Source organism: Hypanus sabinus, chromosome 28 (genome assembly GCF_030144855.1).
Source record: "Hypanus sabinus isolate sHypSab1 chromosome 28, sHypSab1.hap1, whole genome shotgun sequence".
NCBI classification, from domain to species: Eukaryota; Metazoa; Chordata; class Chondrichthyes; order Myliobatiformes; family Dasyatidae; genus Hypanus; species Hypanus sabinus.
Genome location: NC_082733.1, coordinates 33,026,947 through 33,048,939, shown reverse-complemented (window position 1 = coordinate 33,048,939; position 21,993 = coordinate 33,026,947). Strand labels below are relative to the sequence as shown.

Genomic DNA, 21,993 nt, shown 5'->3' with positions numbered 1-21,993 from the left:
TTTCACAAATTATCTTGTCAAGAGCCGCAAACTTTTCTTCATGCCGTTCAATATCTGCTGCCTGCAATTGAAGCTTGATGCCTGCGATTGAAGCTTAATCAAATGATTTAACGACTTCTTCAAGCTCCGACATTTTCGCAGTAAGTTTGTTTTCCAGACTTGCAAGTTTAGTATCCAGAAGACTGGAGATTGCATCGAGAGTTATAGGGTCTTTAGACGATTTCTTAGGTACAGACATTTTAAGTTTGAAAAAATTAAATCCAGTGTTATTTTTAAAAAGAGAAATAAATCGTAAATATCAACCCATGTAATTAAGTACGAAAAGATTTAATTAAAGGGTGATTATAGCTTAAAAAATGAAGAGCGCCTAAAAGGCAGATGTCTACGTCGCCATCTTGAAACTCCACCCCCTGTATGCGTTTACAGATCATTCCTTCTTTTAAACACTTTACCTGTTTTACAGACTTCTTTGGCAATTGGATTTGCCGTAGATTATGGGATACTTCTGACAAACTCCGATGTCTAGCCATTAGAAGTTTCCTAAAAGAAAAACCATTAATCTGTACTTCTGTTGAATTAGAATAATTTACTGTACAGAACATTACTAATTTTATACCCTTAACCCATATGAATAAATCTATGATGATCACATTCAGTATTGCTAACCTTTCATACTCTACTCATGTTAACAGCAGCCTTTTAAGAGAATTGAGAATGCAGACAAAACTTGTATATTGTACAAATCAGCTGATGTAGCAACAGTAAAGAAGCAAAAATTCCTGCCTTCAGTATCAAGCAAATTGTAGGAAAGTAAAGGACTTAAATTCTATATTTTTAATCAAGTGGTCTTTGGACACAAAAGCTCAGGTTTTTTTTTTGAACAGGCATAAAAGGTTTTTCACTTCTTTAGGAAATCCAAAACATTCCTTCATTGTTGAATACTGAATGGAAGAGACAATCTCTTAGATTATATCTAATGTGCTCAGATACCATTCATATGACAGCAAACACGAGGAAATCTGCAGATGCTGGAAATTCAAACAACACACACAAAATGCTGGTGGAACATAGCAGGTCAGGCAGCATCTATAAGGAGAACCACTGTCGAAGTTTCGGGCCGAGACCCTTCGTCAGGACTCATATAACCATATAATAATCACAGCACGGAAACAGGCCATCTCGGCCCTCCTAGTCCATGCCGAACTCTTAATCTCACCTAGTCCCACCTACCCGCACTCAGCCCATAACCCTCCACTCCTTTCCTGTCCATATACCTATCCAATTTTACCTTAAATGACACAACTGAACTGGCCTCTACTACTTCTACAGGAAGCTCATTCCACACAGCTATCACTCTCTGAGTAAAGAAATACCCCCTCGTGTTTCCCTTAAACTTCTGCCCCCTCTCAAATCATGTCCTCTCGTTTGAATCTCCCCTCTCAATGGAAACAGCCTATTCACGTCAACTCTATCTATCCCTCTCAAAATTTTAAATACCTCTATCAAATCCCCCCTCAACCTTCTATGCTCCAATGAAAAGATCCAGAGCAGGCAGCAGACCAGAGCGGGGTGTCCATGAAGAGGAGGAGGGTTGAAGACGGGAGAAGGGGTCATCGGTAGGAGAGTAGAAGGGGTAGGAGAGTCCTTGCCAAAGAAATAAGCTCAGAGACGGAGACGGTGGAAGAAGAGTTCAGCGTCATGGCATACGCGGAACTCGCTGAGGTGTGGGAGAAGGGGGACAAAGGTGACGCCCTTACTGAGGACAGAGCACTCTGCCTCAGAGAGTTGAAGGTCGGAGGGAATGGTAAAGACCCAGCACGGATGAGAGATGGGATCAGAGGGGGGAGGGAGGCTGGTAGTGTCAGTGGAGAGGGAAGGGTTGGGGTGAGAGGAAGATGGAGCCTCTGAGGGCCCAGGAGCTGACGACAGGATCTAAGGGAGAGGGGATGGCAGAGTGGTGGTGGGGGAAGGGGAGACAGGAGTCACAATTGCAGCATGTGAAGACCTGGCCTGGAGTTCAAGGTTGGAGTCGCAGTCGGTGGTTGCACAATTACTTTGAAGCTGTCTATGGTCGTTGGAACCCGCGTTGATGGTGCTGGAGTCCGGGTTTTGAAAATGCCCAGGGTTGCTGGGGCAGCCAAGATCGACGGCTGGGCCCGGGACCGCGATACAAAGTCCATGCTCTGGAGTCTGCAGATGGAAGATCTTGCGATCCTTGCAGGACGTGATAAAGTCAAAGAAACGGCGTCTGCACGCATGGGTCTGATGAAATAACGGACAGGTCCATTGCAAACAGAGAAAAAGGTGTCCCAGGGGTGTGGAAGGGATTGTGATAGGGACGCCAGGTACCTTCTCATGGTGGAGAGTGTCGCCCTCAGAGCTCGACGGGAGAAACAACGGGAGGCAGAGTCAATTAAATGTGAGTACCTGGGATCCTCAGAAGGTCCGAATTGAGAAGCTCGAAAACGGATCCTGAAGCCAAATGGAGTCAGTTGGCAGTGGAGACATGTTCCAAGGAATTATAGATGGGGAGCAGAGAGAGAGGGTCCTGACGAAGGGTCTCAGCCCAAAACGTCGACAGTGCTTCTCCTTATAGATGCTGCCTGGCTTGCTGTGTTCCACCAGCATTTTGTGTGTGTTGTTATTCATATGACTGTATTGTTTCCATGCAGCCATATGATTAGAATCTGTATCTCATAGTAAAAGTTCTCAACGTACCTTTTTTAAAAAAGAATTATCAAACAAACTTTTATATCTGACTTCATATGTAACATTGGGATGGATAACTGAACATTTGGTAAAGGAACTAGGTTTTAAGGGTTACCAAAAAGGAGGAAAATGGAAGCACAGAGAAACTGAAGCTATGGCTGCCAGAGAGACAGGGACTGGAGTCAAGTATGCAGAAGAGATCCAAACTGGAAGAGTGCACATATCTCAGAACTACGTAGGTTTACAAGTAGCTCACAATACCACCATGAGATTTGAAGACATAAATAAAGATTTTATATCAAGTCAACATTTCCCAGAAGGGATGTCACTGATAAAAATTATTTTGGATAATGGCAGGAAACAAGTAGTTTTGTAGAGCTGCACGAGGGCAGTTGGCCAATACACTGAAAGAAACTAGAAAAAAAGAGCAACAGAGCTTGTCAGAAGTATTTCATAATCTGAACAAAGTTTCAGAGAGATGGACAAAGGTGAAGCAGTATCTTATACTATTTTTTTTTAAAATAAGACATCTGAATGTATAGATTTTCTCCTTCAAAACAGAGATTGCATTTGTTGGGCTGTAAACTAGAGTAAGGTAACTATGGTTATGTATAGATAATTGGTGTAATAACTGGTTAAGAAATGTGTATACAAATATACCAAAGCAGCTGAAACATCTCTTTACTCATTCTCACAAGGATGCTGAAAGAAGACAAGCAATGTAAATGCAAGAGACTGCGCATTAAGGGGCTCAATACCTTCTTTTCCTACAAGACCTGGTACGCAGTTCTTCCAGCTGTTCTCCTTCAAAGTCTGCACAGCTGCTAGTTGGAGCCAGTGAGGTAGGCTGGGAGCTACCGGCAGACTCGGGATCTTGACTCATAGATTCATCACTGAAGAAATCAGCAGGAAGCCGTGAGGCGAGACGTGCTGGAACATTCTGCCCTAATCCGAAATACAACTCCCCCAATATCTTTGGCAACGTGAGCAAATATCTGAAATGCAACAAGGTTGAATTCACCTAAATCAATTTCATTTTTAATAACCAACTGCATTTACATGCTGCTTTTGACAACAAAGAACATTACAAAAGCACCTTTTGAGGTTTAGGTACTCGGATACTGGAAAAACTAGAGAACCAATCTGCATGCACACTCCAATATATAGCAACTTCAATAACCCAATACTCTTGTTAGGGATGTTTGGCCAAAGGATAAATATCAGCTTAGGCACAGAGGATAGCTCTGCTCCAAATTATTCCTTATAGACCAGTTGACATCATAGTTTAAAGAGTCTTTAGAAAGAGATTGCCAATACTATATTCCTCCTTTAGTCATAGGCAGATATTTGTGCTCAAATGTCTAATTCAGATGAGTGAGCTGCCCACTGAGCAAGTTTGACATTCTTGCACTAAATATCAGAGTCAAGCTGCTCAAATGATCAGTGAGTAACCAGCAGAAGAGCTGATAGTTAATTCCACAAATTCATATTAGTTTTTAAACCACCAGTAAATTACACAGATATGACCATAATATATACATTATTTTTATTTTAAATGTGACATCTCAGAATTTCTCAGATGTTATTTGAGGCTTGAGAGTGAATTAATGAACTTTGAGGAAATGAGGAAACTCAGCAATAATTTTTCAGATTCAGAAAATTATCCCTATTTTTCCACATTAACTATTCAAGTCACAATGAATAAAGGATGAAGAGAGTAAGCAATAGACAATAGGTCTTTGCCACACGATACTATATGAAACTTACTATTGACCCAGTAGAAAAATGATAAATTAACTAAATCTTACACAGCAGTAACAAATTTGGAAACTATACCAGGCAATTTAAAACGTTACTTAAAGTTGGGGAACTTTCCAAAGGGTATATGCCTTTCAATAGTCCTGAGTCACCCAGCATGAAAAGCCCACCAAATCCATTATCAAACACCCATTTATACTTTTCAATGCTACAATATTTCTCAAGATGATAAAGAGAAAACACTCAATTCATGAATCAGTAACTTTTGTAAATTCTTACTCTCATATTCTTGCACAAACTGATTAACTTAAAAACAGCTGAAATTTTTTGTGAAAGTAACTTTACTGCTACCAGCCCATTGGGTAAAAGCCCAACCAGCAAAGTTTAGAGCCACAGAAATTATAAAATCTTATATTAAGCTTCACTTTCAAGTTGATTTGAGAGTGAAGTTATAAAATACCAATATCAGTCTTTGTTCATCAATACTCATACAATTAACCCTGAACTGCAAAGTACAGGTGTGTGAATGAGGAGATAAATTAATAAAATAAAAACATAATGCCATATGTAATTAATTGTTTTTAGCTTACGTATTTAAAATTTCCTCCTCCAGAAACGTTGTGAGGAATGTGGTATCTTTTGTTAAAGAAATAATGCGCAGGAGATTTGTCATCTGTAACCAACAACCAACATAAAGTTTGGTTTAAAATAAAAATTAATCTTTCATAATGTTATCATGAAAATACACTGGTCACCAAATTGCAGTTTATGATCAGTTGCTACACAAATGGCACTGGGAACATAAACACTAATATTACTGAAGAACCTCTATTCTCAAAATAAAGTGGATTCCGGTTAATTGGGCAATCGGTTAGCTGGGGCAGTTGCTCATTTGGGACAACTCCTAAAGACAAAGTCTAACCAAGAAAGTAGCTGGGATTCCCTTCATTTATTTGGGACACCCTGCCACTTAATTGGGAGATGAAATCTTGCCAAACAATTTCTAAATAGCATCAATTGCCATGTTGTGTTCAAAAAGTGATTTTTGCAAGAAATAAGCAATTCAACACTGTTGCTCACTGTGGTCTTAAACATTCAAGCATTGGAGATGCCAGAAGCCATGAGTGAAAATGAAATTACCTCACTACTTCAGCGTTAGGGATGAAGAAATTGGACATTTTAATAATCATCTTGAATATCACAATGAAAACAAAGACTTGGAGGATTCAATCATCAAAAGCATTATAGAAAGGCAGTCAATTATCTGCACTGATCTTGTTCATTTACAATCAAAAGAATATGGCAGCATAAACTGGATGAATTCCTTCATCAACAACTAGGAACCAATACATTGTTTAATAATTCTGTGTAGTGTTCCAATTTGTTCTGTACTTCATTTAAAGACGCAGTTAAACAGTAGTTATTTTGATAACATTGTAACTATTTCCATGTAACTTTGAGTAACTGGGGCAGCCGCTTAATTGGGTCAAAACATATTGGTTTGGTGCCTAGATTAACCAGAATCCTGTATTTAAAATAAGTGAAGAGTTGAACAAATGCTCAGATTTCTCATGTACATACATAAGCCTGCTTCAAACCGTCATGGATTCTTCAGCTAACTATACTTACGTGGCTTCAAATCCATGTGATAGAAGATTGCCTCCAAAAACTGCTCCAGTATCATTGGGGATTCAGACCACACCAGGAATGCATTTTAAAATATACAACTGCTTTGACATGAACTTTTCTATTTCATTCCACATCTCAATAGTTGGTGTTAAAGTTCAATACAAAAAAAAAATCTTCTGACGAAGTAAAACTCATGCATTAAATATCACTCTAACAGCCATTGCTCCAATGCAATTAATTCCTGTTATTTTTGTTTTCATGTAAATCAAGAGGCTTTGTCCCACATCACAATTTTCTTCCAGTTACCTTATGACAGTTTGTAATGCAATAAAAATATTCCCAAACAAATATTTCATCCTTCACAAATGACTGTTTCAAAATACTGAACATATTCACTTTTGCTTAAAATGGTATGGCACTGAATATAAATGGTGTTCATTGGGGAAAGTGCTATAGCTTCTATTGCTTCTCATGACAGATAATGGGAGATTTTCAATTAATGTCTACCATCAACAATTCTTGAAGTGAAATTGCTGATTTGGCTTCATACAAATAGCTGCTTCAAAAAAAAATACAAACAGCATTAAAAACAGTAAGTTCATGACACTTATCCTGTCCTTTATGCCAGATACAAACTTAAACTTGCTGTAACACTATACTCACTTCTTCCACTAGCTGTTCCAACTGCTCACCGTCACTTTGTAGTGATGGAAACTGCTGGCACATCTCCAACCGCAGCAGGACCTGAAGTTGGCAGCTGCAAAAAGAATCATAATCATTTATAAAAAGGACAATTTTCAAAAATAATAAAACATGATCGAAGTTATAATAATCATTTCCAATCCAAGGCTTATCACCAAAGAAAATTTGAGATGTTGAAAGAGGATATTTGACACTGGTTAAGAAAAATACCCAAACCAGATTCAAAAGCAAGTTCGAAGTCTGTTACCGTTTCCCCAACTCCTCCTACACACCTTATAGTGTTTAAACTTGGAAAGTGTATTTAAAATAAAACAAGGGGCAGTCTGAATGAAACAGACAAATTATTAAAGTACTGGATTGTACAGTTTTACATTGTAAACAATTCTATACAATTTCACTAGAAACTACCCGACAAAATGCATTTTCTTTAAAACAATGGCTAGCCAGTATGACCATTAATTTTCAAATTATATGTCATTTTACTCACTCTCTGACTTTAAATTCCTTATCTTCCTGGTTTCCATAGTGCTGTCGAATTGATTTACTGCTTTTCAGTAGCTGTGTCTGGATCAGATTTATGCTTGATGCCTTTAAAAGCAATAATATTATATGAAAAGAGTTTGCAGAAGGACGAGGGTTGAAATTGCTATACATTCACAACTTAGAAAAGTGGTAAATTTGCAGTTGATGGAGGTTTGAGTTTTCAAGCTACAGGGAGAAGCAAAACTCAATGAATGGAAGGAATGGTTTGCAGTTGGCAATAAACTCAGTTTGAAGTGAGAAATTCATTACCTTCATAGTTACATTGTAGCTTTAAGTGAGAGAAACTAGACAATAAGGACATCACAGATTTAATGCTTCATACAAGATTTCCATCACCCTTCACCAAATCACATCTATATTGTCCCTATTCCTTTTTCCTTCACCAGGTCTTTCGGTACTCCTTATATACATCAACACTCAGATACTTGCATTAGCAAATTTCACATTTTAACTACTCAGGATTAAACATTGTTCAGCTGAATATCCTGATTTCTCAGTAGTTATGTTTATACCCTATATTGTCATAGTCGAGCAGAAAAATCTTATTCACGATTAGCCTACAAAATCATTTTAAGAATTTAAATACTTTTATCAGAGAATTGTTCTTTTTTCCCTAGACAAAAAGACTCAAAATAATCTCTATCTTCCTTGATAAACAATCTTTCAATTCTGGTGACATTAAGTGCTCATTGCATCTTCTGTGGTTTATATGAGAAGCAATGCTTAAATGTGACAAATCAAATGCCTGCTAAGTCTACCATTTAACTAAACCACACATTTCTATCCATTTTTTTAAAATTAGAAAGCGCAACATTGGTAATTTTAGTTAGTTGTGCATAACAATGGGGTAGGGTGTGTGGCCTCCGTCGGTCATGGTCGACCATGGGTACTGCACCTCTGGTAGTCACTGGTTTGCCGCGCAGCGTCAACTGTGGCCACCGAGACCGATCCTAGAACGGTAGGCCCTGCCACAGTTGCTTCATGTGTAGGGCGTCGTGGAATTGTCCACTGTCCTCTCCGCTCCTCAAACTGACTCAGGATCACTCTTTCACCTTGCTCTAGGTGTTGCTGAAGAGTACCTCACCATTTGTTGCAGTCATCTGGTGTATCCTTCTTGCACTGTTGATTTTTAAGGCTTTCATGTCACGCTTGCAGAGGTCCTTGAAGCGAAGTTGGGGTCTACCAACGTTCCTCTTGCCTGTTGCTAGTTCTCCATAGACGGTGTTCTTTGACAGTCTATCATCTTTCATACAATGGACATGGCCCAGCCAGCACAGTCTGCGTTGTCTTAAAAGCGTGAACTTTGTGGGAAGTCCAGCATGGGAGAGGCCCTCAGAGTTTGGGACTTCGTCCCTCCAGGTGATGCTGAGGATGCGGCAAAGGCTGCACAGGTGAAAACTATTGAGTTTCCTCTCCTGTTTGGAGTAGATGGTCCAAGTCTCGCTACCATACAGGAGGATGCTGATAATGCATGCATTGTACAAGGCAGTCTTGGTCTTTGTAGCAAGTTTCAGATTCTCCCAGACCCGCGAGGAGAGACGAGCAAGGATCGATGTTGCTTTGTCAATACACCAATTGATTTCAGCATCGAGGGAGAGTGTCGCTAATGGTTGACCCCAAGTATGTGAACTCGTGGACCACCTCGAGATCATAATTTTCGACGGTAATGACCGGTGTCTCCACTACGTTCTGGGCAAGGACATTTGTTTTCTTTAGGCTGATCGTAAGCCCGAAGTCCTTGCTTGCCTTAGAGAAGCGGTCCATGAGAGTTTGTAGTTGCTGTTTGGTGTGCGAGGTTATAGCAGCGTCATCGGCAAAGAGCATGTCACGTATTAAGATTTTTCGCACCTTTTTTCTTGCTCTCAGGCATGCAGAGTTGAACAGCCACCCATCAGACTTGGTATGCATGTAGATGCCTTCTGTCGATGTCCCAAACGCTTGCTTCAATAGCATAGGGAAGATGTCACCAAATAATGTTGGGGCCAACACATATCCTTGTTTGACTCCACTACGAATAGCAAAGGGCTCTGATGAGCTGCCATCACACTGAACAGTAGCCCTCATGTCATCATGGAATGACTTGATGATACTTTGGAGTTTCGGGGGACAGCCGATCTTGAGGAGAACCTGAAAGAGCCCATTCTTGCTGACAAGGTCAAATGCCTTGGTCAAATTGATGAAAGCAACATTGTTGTTTCTGGGTTTCTGTTGTTCCCTGCACTTCTCCTGGAGTTGATGGTGTGAGAAAATCATGTCAACAGTTGACCTCCTTGCGCAAAAATCACATTGGGACTTAGGGCAGACACGTTCTGCCAGAGTTTGTAGTCGTGCCAGAGCTACACGAGCAAAGACTTTGCTGACAATACTCAGGAGGGAGATACCCCTGTAGTTGTTGCAGTTGCTCCTATCACCCTTGTTCTTGTACAAAGTGACAATTTTGGAGTCACGCATATCCTGTGGTACGTCTCCTTCCTTCCAGCACTGACAGAGGACCTTGAATAAAGGTTGGAGGAGTGAGCTCTTGCAGTGTTAGATCAGATCTGGAGGAATCCCATCACTGCTAGGAGCTTTCCCTGGGGCCAGACTGTCAATTGCCCTGTTGAGATCCTCAATGGTTGGTACAGAGTCGAGTTCATCCATGACTGCTAGACAATCAATGGCAACAATGGCTGAGCTAATGACAACATTTTCCCCTCAAGTAGAGCTCAGAGTAGAACACATTGCATCTGCTTGCTTTTATGAGTGATTATTCCACTGCTGATGACTTCAGGGGTGCTGTCTTGTTCTGCAATAGGCCAAGGACCTTCTTGATACCATCATACATCAATCTGATGTTGCCTGGTGAATACAGTACATGTACTTTGATAATAAACATATTTAAATTCTACAAGTCACTTAGTGATTCCAATTCACACGGTTTAAAGACCAATGTTCCAGACCTCATGATCTCTTCACATTCCTACCAAAATGAATAGCCCCTCAGCACTAATGTTCACGAAACACTACTTCCATTCTTTCAGAAGCTAACGAAGCATATTTCAATTTGCATAATAATTTCTAAGATGTAGCAACAGAATAAGCAAGATAAACAATGTAATACTGTGCTATACCAAAAAGATGACAAAAGTACTCAAATCATGAAATGACACAGTGGTACATTTAAAACACATCTTTACTTCAGAGTAATTTATCAAATTAAAGATGGAATACCTCAAGATCTTCAGCATTACCAGATTCTAGATACATCTTAATAATAGTGACAGCATTTTTTATGAAATTGAACTGGGACAGTTCTTCTTCCAAAACACATTTCTGGTAAGTCGTTTTCAGGCTAGATACCATCTCCTCACTACTTTTAAAATCTGTAAGAGACAGATATAGAAGTCAATTTAAAAGTTGCAAATTGGTGCCGTGGTAAACAGGGTGTAATAAAACACAAATGTACACTCAAATTGATTTTTTCTAATAATACTCCCCCAAATATTAACATAGCATTGTATACTGTTTTAGTCACCATACTACATGTCCTTTTAGTACTGCAAAGCTAAACTAATTCCCAATGATATTTCAGTATTTTTTTAAAGAGACAAATTCCTAGGAAATCAGTCATCACCCTGCAGAATCAGATTCACTATTCACTGAATGCTATTTCAACCCAGCTTCAAATGAGTGAATAAATAATACAAAATTATTCCATATTCCTTTAATCCAATATTGATCAGTCATAGCGATGATACTTCAACAAATGTAGAAATAATGAGCAACTCTCATGTTTTTACCCTCCAACTAGCAAATCAAGTTTATGCAGGGACCATCTACCTTACCATTTTCAACATTCCAATGATCTGATGAGAAGCCATCTTTGAACTATGTACCATTTATAATTTGGATGTTAGGTCAGTACTGAGACCAACCTGCAATTTCCTTTCTCGCTTTTTTATTTTTCCGTTTGTCCCCCGAACGTGTTTTGGATTGATTGGTGGATAATCCTCCAGAAGGTGCTTGTGCCCCATCTGTTTGACTTTTCTGAGCTTTCACATTTAGTCGAGCAACATTCAACATCTGGAGAGAGCGACTCATGGATTTCATCTTTTGTCGGATGGGAGTTCGCGGACCACCTTTAATTTATCAAATCGTGTTCGGAGAACCAGAGGAGAAAATGACAGATAATATAGTTTAAGTATAATGAGGCAAAGCCAGATCTGTCACGTTAGGTTTCAAAGTTTTAAAACTTATTCGAAAACAAGAAAATAGACGCTGGAAATCTGAAATAAACATAAAATACTGGAGTTGACAGCATTTGTGGAAGAGGAAAACAAAGGTGGCTACATTCAGCCTGATGACTTATTCTAAAGAAAGATCATCAAATAAAATACCCGTTTTCCTTTCTACAGGTGCTATCTGCACTACCAGGAAAATTTTTTTAGTTAAATTTATTCCTATCCGCAACATTTAGTAATCTGATAAGTTGAATAGCTTGCTGACATTATGATCACAAAAATATTCATATATAGTACTCATACCATAAAATGGTGAAATAATCAAATAACCCAACCACAATAGTGGGAGTTGAGAGAAGATGCATCATAAGTAAAATTCACAGCAACATAATTTAAGTCACAGAAAACACTTACATCTTCTTCTTTTATCTTTACGCTCTATATTTGCTCCAGCTTCACCTGCAGATTTCTTCTGGTAAAACTCAGCTAAATGACCAGTTAGAGCAAGTTCAGAGTCTACATTCTCTTTGTTATCCATGGCTTCAATCGATCTAATAGAAAAACGTTTATAAACATAAAAGTTTACTTTTAAGAAGGATTCGACTGCTTGCTATTTCAAGAATTGAAGTGATTTTAATAATTTACCTGAATGATTTCATTAGAGTGGAGCTTGCTCCTGATAATTCAGATAATGGAAACCACCCTTCAACAAAGGAAATATTTTGGTGGGAGGTCTCCGACAACTCCAAGTGCACCCAGTCTGGAACAGTAATATCTTCTGGGAGGAAGAAAATTACTTTTAATTTTTTTCCTGTTTTATACCACATGACAAAGCTAGAGTGCCTGAAGCTGAACGCTATGATGAAGAGATGGTCACATTACTGAAATACCTGAACAGAGAGCAGATAAATCCAAGCCACAAACTCTACATAAGCACATGATTCAAGTGAGCAGTGAATGCATGGCAATGGTTACTCAGATGAGTAAAAAAAATTTCAAAGGAATGCTGAGATTATGAGAACCTTGGGCAAATTTGGCTTTGGAATCAGACTGCAACATCAATGTGCACAGTATATTATGCTTAATCAGTCACAGATGTTTCAGTAGTCAACGTTTGCACAATTTGCACTTTGATGCTAGTTTACATAAATTTGAGACAATATGAAAGAAAAATGTTAAATTATCTACTTAGTCTTCTGAATTCATCTTGTAAAGATGCGTAATTATGATTTGATTGGTGTTATAGTAGATGAATTTAGCATTAATATTTCATTTGTAGTATTTTTTTATTTCAGTGACTTCATTTACATTTTTTAAAAAATAGGGTCACCATACATTTGTTCCCCACCCCTCAACTAGAACCGATTCCAGAGAATAACAATGGCAGATAACCTTGCCAAATATCACGACTTTTAACATCAAATAGGTATCAAACAGATCTAGACAACACTGTGAACTCTTGATTTCACTATCGATTTTAAACATGAAATGTTAAGCAACAATTTTTTTTTTAAATCAGCAAGTAATATAGGAACTAAACAGTTCAACCAAAGTCAATTAGCTTCTATTTCAGTATAATTTGTAAAGATTTAAACTTTGAATTCCTGTTCCAGTGACTACACAAAACAATCACCTCAAATATTACATGCTTTGCTGCATTGCTGTCCAATTACCTACATCCTTGATTTGTAAAATAAATTTGGATTGATTAAGCACCATTGCCTCAAGGGAAACAATTGCAAAAGAGAAAAAAAATTATCAAAAATTAGAAGACAGATGTCAGAAATTATGCAGCCCAACAGTTAGACCAGTAGTTAAAAAATTCTGCAATTGTCACAATCCATCCAATATATATAGTGAACAAATCATACTAGTATCAGCAATGAATAAAAAAAACTAAAATGCACAGATCACCTTGACAAATCAAATGGCATACATTCCTACGAACTGACTCAGGTTTATTATCACCAATGCACATGGTGAAATTTGCTGTTTTGCAGAAACGCTACAGTGAGGTACCACCTTTATAAGATGTCCTCCATGGTGGGCAGGGCTGTACTAAAATGGAGTTGGCTGAGTCCATAATGCTCCGCAGCATCTTGATATCCTATGTATTGGAGGATCCCTAAAGGCTGTCAACCAACAGACAATATGCACTCCACTGTACATTTGTAGAAATCTTCAATCTTTGGTGACATACCAAATCTCCGCAACTCTTGAGCCGCTCGCATATGGTCTTCTTTGTGATTACATCAATGTTTTGGACCCCAGATATATCCTCTGAGATAATGCTGTTGAGGAACTTGAAGCTGTTCACCTTATCCACCAATGACCCCCCAATGAGGACTGGTGTATGTTCTTCGACTTTCCCTTTCTGAAGTCCACTACTAATTCCGAGTTTGTTGATGCTGAGTGTGAGGTTGTTCGGTGACACCAATCAACCAGCTGATCTTCTCTTACTCCTGTACAAATCCTTCTTGCCATCTGAGATTCTGCCATTAGTGAATTTATAAATGGTTTTTCCCTTGCCACACAATCTTGAGTGTAAAAAGTAGAGCAGTGGGCTAAGCTCACATTCTTGATGTGGGCCTGTGTTGACGGTCAGTAAGGAGAATATCTCATTACTGATCTATACTGACTGTGGTCTCCCAATAAGGAAGTTGAGGATTCAGTGCAGGCGAGGTAAGAGGCCCAGATCTTGAAGCGTGTTGATTAGTAGTCAGGAGATGATGGCTTTGAATACCATGATGCAATAGATGTACATGCTGCTGTTGTCCAGGGGTCTCCAAAGTGAGTGGAGACTCAATGATCATTAATCTTTAGATCTACTGTGGTAGTAGGCAAATTGTAGCAGGTCCAGGTCCTTGCTCAGGCAGGAATTACTTTAGGTATGAGTGACCTCGCAAAGAACTTCATCACCATAAATTTTGTAGTTGTCATAGTTGTAGAGGCAGCTCAACCTGTTCCTCTTGGGCTCTTTTGAAGCAGATGGGAATCTCTAACACAGAAGTGAAGGGTTGAAGAAATATTTTGTTTTCTCTTGACCATTATTATATTGCATCAAAAGACATTAATTCTTAACTCTTCTAATGAAATATGCATTCTTAGATTTAAAATGAGATTAAATAACTCATTGCATGGTCACCTCCATTTGCCCCGTAATAGAAGATGACAAAGCAGATTCCTGCAGTCAAAACAATACACAATTAAAGCACTATATAAGCGCTGAAGCAAATCAAAGCCACATATAATCTTTACCCACAAAATCTACTGCATATCCTCACTCAAGTTTAAAATTCAGAATCTGAATGTTCACAGAATTACATTCTTATTACAGACCACGGGGAATGCAATCATCAAAAATTTGCAATATTATTGCTACTTTTACTCACCTGAACTTGTCAAACATTCTTCAGGACTGTCAGAAATGAGGCTCAGTGCTTTGTCCACAATGTGTGAGAGTTCAGAGGACATTTCGTGGTTCTCTTCTGTTATGCCTGCCTGCAAGAGAAGCTCCTCAAACTCTGGTGACTGTGCCCGAATTAGTGTGACAATTGCAGTACTATGATGCAAGGGAGACAGTATTCCTGTACATGTGGGCAGGCAATCATTAGTCATCTCTATATCAGCAACCTGTAAAAATAACACCATAATGTTCGTGTTATTAAGTACTTATTAATTTTTCCCAAGGCTACAGATTTAATATGAATAATGTTATGCAACACAATGCAGGATAAAAAAACGCTACAAATAGTAAACACCAAGTATATTTCCTGTGATATCATTCCAACATGGCAGTGATACACAGATGTTAACAAATCTTTCTTACCAAAACAAAATACCCACCATGTGCAATTCACTGTAAGCCATTTTCTGCAGAAGTCGTTGAAGGAGACTGCTATCTTTAGTTTTTTTCTGTTCACTTTGCTGTAAGACCCAAGAATGTGTAGACAAGTCACCTCTTTTTGGATTCCAATTCTTCACAACTCCTTTCACAATAATATTCACTGAATCGGTCAGATATTCCTGAGTACAGGAAATTGGTTCCAAAGTGATAGGACAGCAAATCTTCTGCCCTCCTGTTCACAAACAGACATTTTTACATATAAACAACACTCAAAATAAACAGTAGAATCACTGCTGGAACTTTCATTTAAATAACATCTTGTAGCGTCTCTAAGAAATAACCTAAAGTTCAAATTTAGTCAGTTGTTAAGATTTACATTGATGATTACACAAACAAATCTCCATGGAGATCAAGACATGGACCTGCCTCTGAAAGTTTATACTGAGGGAAAAAATTTGCTCAGGATAAGGGAAAGAACCTGAATCAGGCTTATTATCATCGAAATATGTGATGAAATTTGTTTTGTGGCAGCAGTAGAATCACAATAAATAATACAAAGAGGAATAGAAAGGCACAGTTCATGGACTATTCAGAAATCTGCCACAGGGGAAGCAGCTGGTCCTAAAACATTGAACCTGTGTCTTCAACTGTTTTTACCTCCTCCCTGATGCTAGTAATGAGAAGATGGCATGTCTTAGGTGATGAGGGTCCTGTTGATGTTGAGCTCTCGACATTATCTCAGAGATAACTTTGCCTTTAAACTCCAGTGGAAAATGCAGTTAAATTTTAGAATGGCAACTATTGTTATTCTTCTTGAATTACCTCACTCACTGAAGAGCAAATCACTCACCCCGGCAATCAACCATGTAATTTACTTTTATTTTCTCCAAGGTCAGTATATTCTTCCGTAAGAACAAAGACAAAATGACATCTCTGTCTCACCAAATCTGAAAAATATCAGCAAAGTTCCCTTGCTCTCCTATATTAGAGGCTGACATCCAACTTGCCCTAATTGCGTGGTGTACTTGGAATTCCTCAGATTCCTCGCATCTAAAAGAATCATGGCTGTTCCACTAATCTTACCAAATAGCACCATTTCTCCAGATCCTATCAGTGAATCCCACATACTCCTTGTGCTTTTTCCAACTCTGTCTGCTAAAAGTACTCCAACATCTCCAGCTCACAGCCCTGCTTCCTTGGTCAATACTATGAGATTTACTAAGCCATTTATTTAACTGAGGGCTCACTGACGATCACTGTAGCAATCCACTGGTAATGATCTGCCAACCAGAAAAATATTTCATTAGTTCTGATTGCTTTCTCTTTAAGAAATCTTTTATCCATTCGAATGTTACTCCTCATCTTGTGGGCCTTATGCTGTGAAATCTGTTATGTGGCTAATTAAGTGTATGAAACTGCTGGAAAGAGGGAAAAAAATGGATAGGGAACCAGAGAATATACTTGGGCTAGTTTAGGATAGTCATCACTATAAGGAGATTGAGGACTGAGTCTTGCCATCTAGGAGAGGGAAAGTATGTTTGGAGACTTTATTCTGTAGTTGGTTTGAGGGTGTGAGGGGCTTGACATTCAGTGCTGTGATGAATGATCAGATCTGCCTGGGTGATTATATTTTACTAGCATTGATACAATAGACCGTGTGGCCTACGAATCAGTAAACTTATGACATGGTACATTATCAAACACCCACTAGAAATTCCATATTATTCATATTCCTACTGATGTCACCTTCCTTACACTGACAGCTACTTAACTAAAGGCAGGCTGATCACCAAGTCTAGATTTATATTGTGTGCATGCTCTGAGAAACTGTTTTGCAACAGTACTAATATTTTTCTGTAAAACAGTTAAATATCAGAACACAAGATAGGAAAGGCAAAGTTATAATCCCAAATCATGTTTAGAACACCAGTACCAAAGTACATTCTCTAAATTCTGGCAGCGATCACAAAGTAGTCATAATTACCTTGTGCGATAGTCACTAATCCATGTTGTAGTGGAAATGTATTTCGATAGAAACTATCAATGCTAACAAAATAATTCATGGTGCAATCAAATGGGAATAAAGCATCCACTGTTTTCAACTGTTTTACACATTCCTTGGTATATTTTCCATTCTGGCTGAGCTGAGAGTCCAGTGAAGTTTTTTCAAATGGTAAATAAGAATCTTTAAGTGAAAGCTCCATTAAAGCAGCAAATGGAATTAAGCTCCCACCAACCAATCGCATCACCTCTGAAATTAACCTATAGCCAACATGATCGGAAGCTCCAACGAACTAGATGGAGAGAAAACAAATTAAAGAATGTCATTTCAGAACAAAACCAGGCAGTCATACAAGTGTTCATAAATATGCACAGCCAGTTCTTTAACAAGAAGTTGCTCACCTCTCCATTAAGTTATGTCACATTACATGGACAAAGTATATATTTTTTATTTTTAAATGTGGTGAGGAGTTCTATCTATACCAAGGGTTTTCCCAGCCTTTTTAATGCATGGACCAATACTACTAAGCAAGGGGCCCAAGTTAAAAACCCCTGATCTACACCATTCTTTCAGTCATTATAGGAAGCCTCAAAAGCAAACCATGGAAGGAATGAGATTTTTTTTTAAATGATGAATTAAGTCAGGGAACCAGGGCAGTTTGATGTTCTTAAGTATTCCATAATGTTTTTCTATAGGGCAAGCAAGATTTACTGCCAGTCCATTTTTGTAGATTCCAACCGATTTGTCAAGCCTCCTTAGGGTCACTACCTGATGACAGGTGGATCATGTTATGCTCAATAGGGCAGGGTAGGAGTTTCTGTGTTTCACATATTCCCAAAGAGACTCCACCATGGTGATCTGCATCTTTCCCTGATGCCCCTTCTCCATTTTGAACATCTTTGGCTAGGAATTTCACAAGTTCATAAGCATGTTACATTTGTTGCTAAGGTGGCTTTGCCATAAACGAACCATTTTGTTCTTTCTCAGCCATTTCCTTGCTGAATGGCAGAGCAAGTCCTAGAATAGTTAAGTTAAAGTCTGTCCCGAGCCTTACAGGCTCATCAGGCCAGTGCTCATGCCAGTTTCAGTGGTGTGAAGCCACTGAGAGCACGAGACTCCCCACCCCGGAACAGGACACCAGTCTATTGTGAGGCAAGTCCAAGAATAATTTATACCTTATTAAGTTCTTGGAAACCTCTTGCCAAGATGGATCGTGGAGTAGTAACCAATTTGGGAATCTAGTGTCAGGACAAGGTGATCCACACCCTAATCATAATTAAGGTTTGGGATTCCATTCAGCAGGCTTAATTGGAAAAAGGGTTAACAGACATAAGAGGGCTGAGGCCATGGTATCATATAAAAGCAAGAGCAAATGCTTTATTGTATGAAATAGTCAGAAAGATGTCATTTACCAAAGGATCTCACCATCCAAATCATGCCCTATTCTCACAGCTACTGTCAGGCAGGAGGTACAAGTCAGGCCAGAGGCTCCAAACTGCCAGGTTCAGGCATGCACACAAAATGGAGGAACTCACCAGGTCAGGCAACATCCATGAAGAACAGACAGTTGATGTTCGGCCCAAGACCCCTATTCAGGCCTGGGAAGGAAGGTGGAAGATGCCAGAAAAAAAGGTCAGGATGGGGAGAGGGGAAGGAGGCTAGTTGGAAGGTGACAGATGAAGCCAGGTATGTAGGAAAGGTCTGGAGACTGTTCATTTCCATTGAGGATGCCTGAGCTGTTGAGTTCCTCCAGCATTGTGTGTGTGGTGCTTTGGATTTCCTGCATCTGCAGAATTTCTCGTGTTTAAAATTAAGGAACAGCTACTTCCTTACAACTATCAGGTTCTTTAGCCAACATGCACAACCATAATCAATATATTAGCAACACTATGACAACTTTAAAATTGTTGAGAGCATTCTCTCTTGTATTACATATGTCTTGCTTGTGAATACACTATCTCTGATGTTATGAGCTTGTGATGCTGCTCAAAGTAGATTTTTCATTCCATCTGTACACACACCTACTTGTGTGGCGGTTTTTGAATCTACCTGCACAGTCCTAACCCTGTGGCATCAATGGAACACTAAAGATCACTTCCAGGACTGAGATGAGGAGAAATTTCTTCACTCAAGAGGGTAGTGGGGCCGTGGAAGCTACTACACTCAATAAATTCAAAACGGAGATAGATATTTTCCTGGATAAAAATGGCAATGGGGATACAGTGAGCGAGCAGGTAAGTGGACATGAAGCTAGGTTTAGATCAGCCATGTGATCTCCTGGACCAGTTTTCAATAGCCTGGATGGGTCGGAGAGGAATTTTCCAGATTTTTTTCTCCTCAATTGGCAAATCGGTCCCCCCCCCCCCCCCCCCCCGGGTGATCACATGGGTTTGGGTGGGATGAATAATAAAATAAAATGGGTGGCATGGTGCCCTGTTGGTTGGCACTGTTGCCTTGTGGGATTCGGTGAAAACTAGAGTTAAGATTGGATCAGCCATGATCTTGTTGAATGGCAGAGCAGGCTTGAGGGGCCGATTGGCCTACTCCTGCTCCTATCTCTTATGTTCTTGCACTATCACACTTGTCTTTGATTATGTCTTTATTTTTCTTTGCACTGACTATCGTCATGCTTTTGCAGACCGTTCTCCTCCCAATGCAAGGCATAGTTTTATGTATAGCTTGAATTAGTCATAGAAAGGTACAGCAGAAAGAAGCCCTTCAGTCCATCTAGCCTATCTCCATACCCCTACTATCCATGTAACGATCGGAGCTTCTCTTAAATATTAAAATGGTGCTCGTTTCACTCACAACTTTCTTTATAAGTTTTCCTTCATGTTCCTCTTAAACTTTTCACCTTTAACCCATGACCTCTAGTTGTAGAGCCACCCAATCTGTGGGAAAAGCCTATTTTTACCCAACCCTTATAATTTTGTATACCTTTATCATACCTTTATTCAATATTCTGCGTTTCAAGGAATGAAGTCCTAACCTATTCAGTTCTGTGTGTGTTTTATTATGTGATGCTCCTCCAAACACACTTTTCATTGCGATTTAATTCACGTACTAGACTAGGAAGTACGCAATAGGCCGATACTGTACTTGTATATTGGTGTCAGTGCCACTAGAGATTTAAAAGGGGCGGCTTGTGAGATCAGGGTGTACCGCTTACCTGCTGCAAGGGCTGAGTGTCCACCCAATGCAGGGCGATGTTGTGGCCGGAGAGTAGTGCCCGGGCCGGCGGCGGAATGATTTTCTCCGCCAGTTGGTGACAGCTGTCGGCGACCGAGAGCTGCAGGAACCTGCCCAGGTCGGCCCGGGAGAGAGGGCACGGGGCGAAGAGGAAGAGGACATTGCGAGGCCGTGGCTGCGGGGCCTCGGCCGCTGACCCGCGGCCCAACTTGGCAGGGGAGGTGATGTCGGGCCGGTCCCACGGGTAGTCAGACAGGGCCTCGATCAGCGCCGTCTGAGTGGCGGCCGCCGTCCCCCGCCGCCGGCTCTGCCCCAACCCCCGGCTCAGGGCCTCCTCCAGCTCCTCCAGGTGCTCCAGCCGCAGCTCCCTGAAGCCGTGGCCCCGGGACACGCGGCCACGCGCGGCCGCCGAGTCGAAGAGTTTAAAAGCCCAGCGGACGTCCTGGAAGCCGGCGCGGCAGGCCGAATGCAGCAGCACCCGCAGCGCGGCCCGCCGCACCAGGGCTGGGCTCAGGTCGCGCTCCGACGTCGCCGTGTCCACCAGGAAGGCGAGGTTGTGCGACACCATGGCCGGCCTGCCGGGCCCGGGGAGCCCTCACTCCCTCGCCATCTGCCACGGCTACAGAATCGCCGTCGCCATCTCTTTCTTCGACTTGGGTGAACTGTTCTTGGCGCCTTTTTCATGCCCAAGCGCTCATTGGTCAAGGATGCGTCGTACCGTCTGCTCATAGGGTGAGTTACAAACCGCCTACTAACTTCATTGGTTCGATTTTAGCGACTTGGATGGTCAATGTATTTGATTGGCCACAAAACTTTCCAGCTCAATCAGCGATTGGCCATATAGCTTTCGACGTATCCATAGATACAGTTAATTGGATAAAATACTTTGCAAAATTGCCAATTGTGTTCGAAGAAACATTTTTGTTACTTGATTGGAAAATTTAACAGTCAATCCGAAGGCGTAGCCAATGGGTGGATTGTCATAGATGTATTTAAAATTTTAAAGTTTGTCTTTTTAAAATCCTGCAGCATTTAAAAGGTATTTGCACCATATTCAGCAGAGCCTGTAAAATGTTGGAGGAACTCAGCAAGTCAGGCAGCGTCTATGGAGATGTCGGCGTTTCGGGCCGAAACCGTTGATCAAACTGCTATTCCTCTCCATAGATGGTGCTAAGTTTCTCCAGCATTCTGTATTTGTAAATGTGAATTTCTAACATCTGCAGAATCTAGCATTTTGTGTGTGTTGCTCGGATTTCCAGCATCTGCAGATTTTCTCTTGTTTCTGATCTGCAGAATCTTTTCTGTTCATTATATTCAACATGGTGCGTTTTATTATAATTTCATTTAAATTGGATTTAAGAGGTGAAGACGTGAATATCTGAAGGAGGAGCTCT

At 40.1% G+C, this 21,993-nt stretch overlaps 1 protein-coding gene across 2 annotated transcripts in view; it reads right to left on the bottom strand.

Annotated features, from left to right (window-relative positions):
- The window catches only part of ticrr (TopBP1-interacting, checkpoint, and replication regulator), a 45,727-nt gene extending 24,414 nt beyond the window's left edge, over positions 1-21,313 (bottom strand). Inside the window, exons 1-13 of one of the 2 annotated variants that reach the window (XM_059952893.1) lie at positions 20,580-21,313; positions 17,393-17,702; positions 15,408-15,640; positions 14,954-15,194; positions 12,207-12,339; positions 11,976-12,112; positions 11,256-11,459; positions 10,552-10,703; positions 7,286-7,386; positions 6,760-6,853; positions 5,058-5,140; positions 3,468-3,704; positions 453-540 (exon numbers count right to left, since the gene is read on the bottom strand). In XM_059952893.1, coding sequence (XP_059808876.1) covers positions 453-540; positions 3,468-3,704; positions 5,058-5,140; positions 6,760-6,853; positions 7,286-7,386; positions 10,552-10,703; positions 11,256-11,459; positions 11,976-12,112; positions 12,207-12,339; positions 14,954-15,194; positions 15,408-15,640; positions 17,393-17,702; positions 20,580-21,167 — 2,601 coding nt within the window. In that variant the 5' untranslated portion in view covers positions 21,168-21,313. The remainder of the gene's footprint in view (positions 1-452; positions 541-3,467; positions 3,705-5,057; positions 5,141-6,759; positions 6,854-7,285; positions 7,387-10,551; positions 10,704-11,255; positions 11,460-11,975; positions 12,113-12,206; positions 12,340-14,953; positions 15,195-15,407; positions 15,641-17,392; positions 17,703-20,579) is intronic. The other variant, XM_059952894.1, reaches the window with a different exon arrangement.
- Positions 21,314-21,993: the final 680 nt, after the last annotated feature.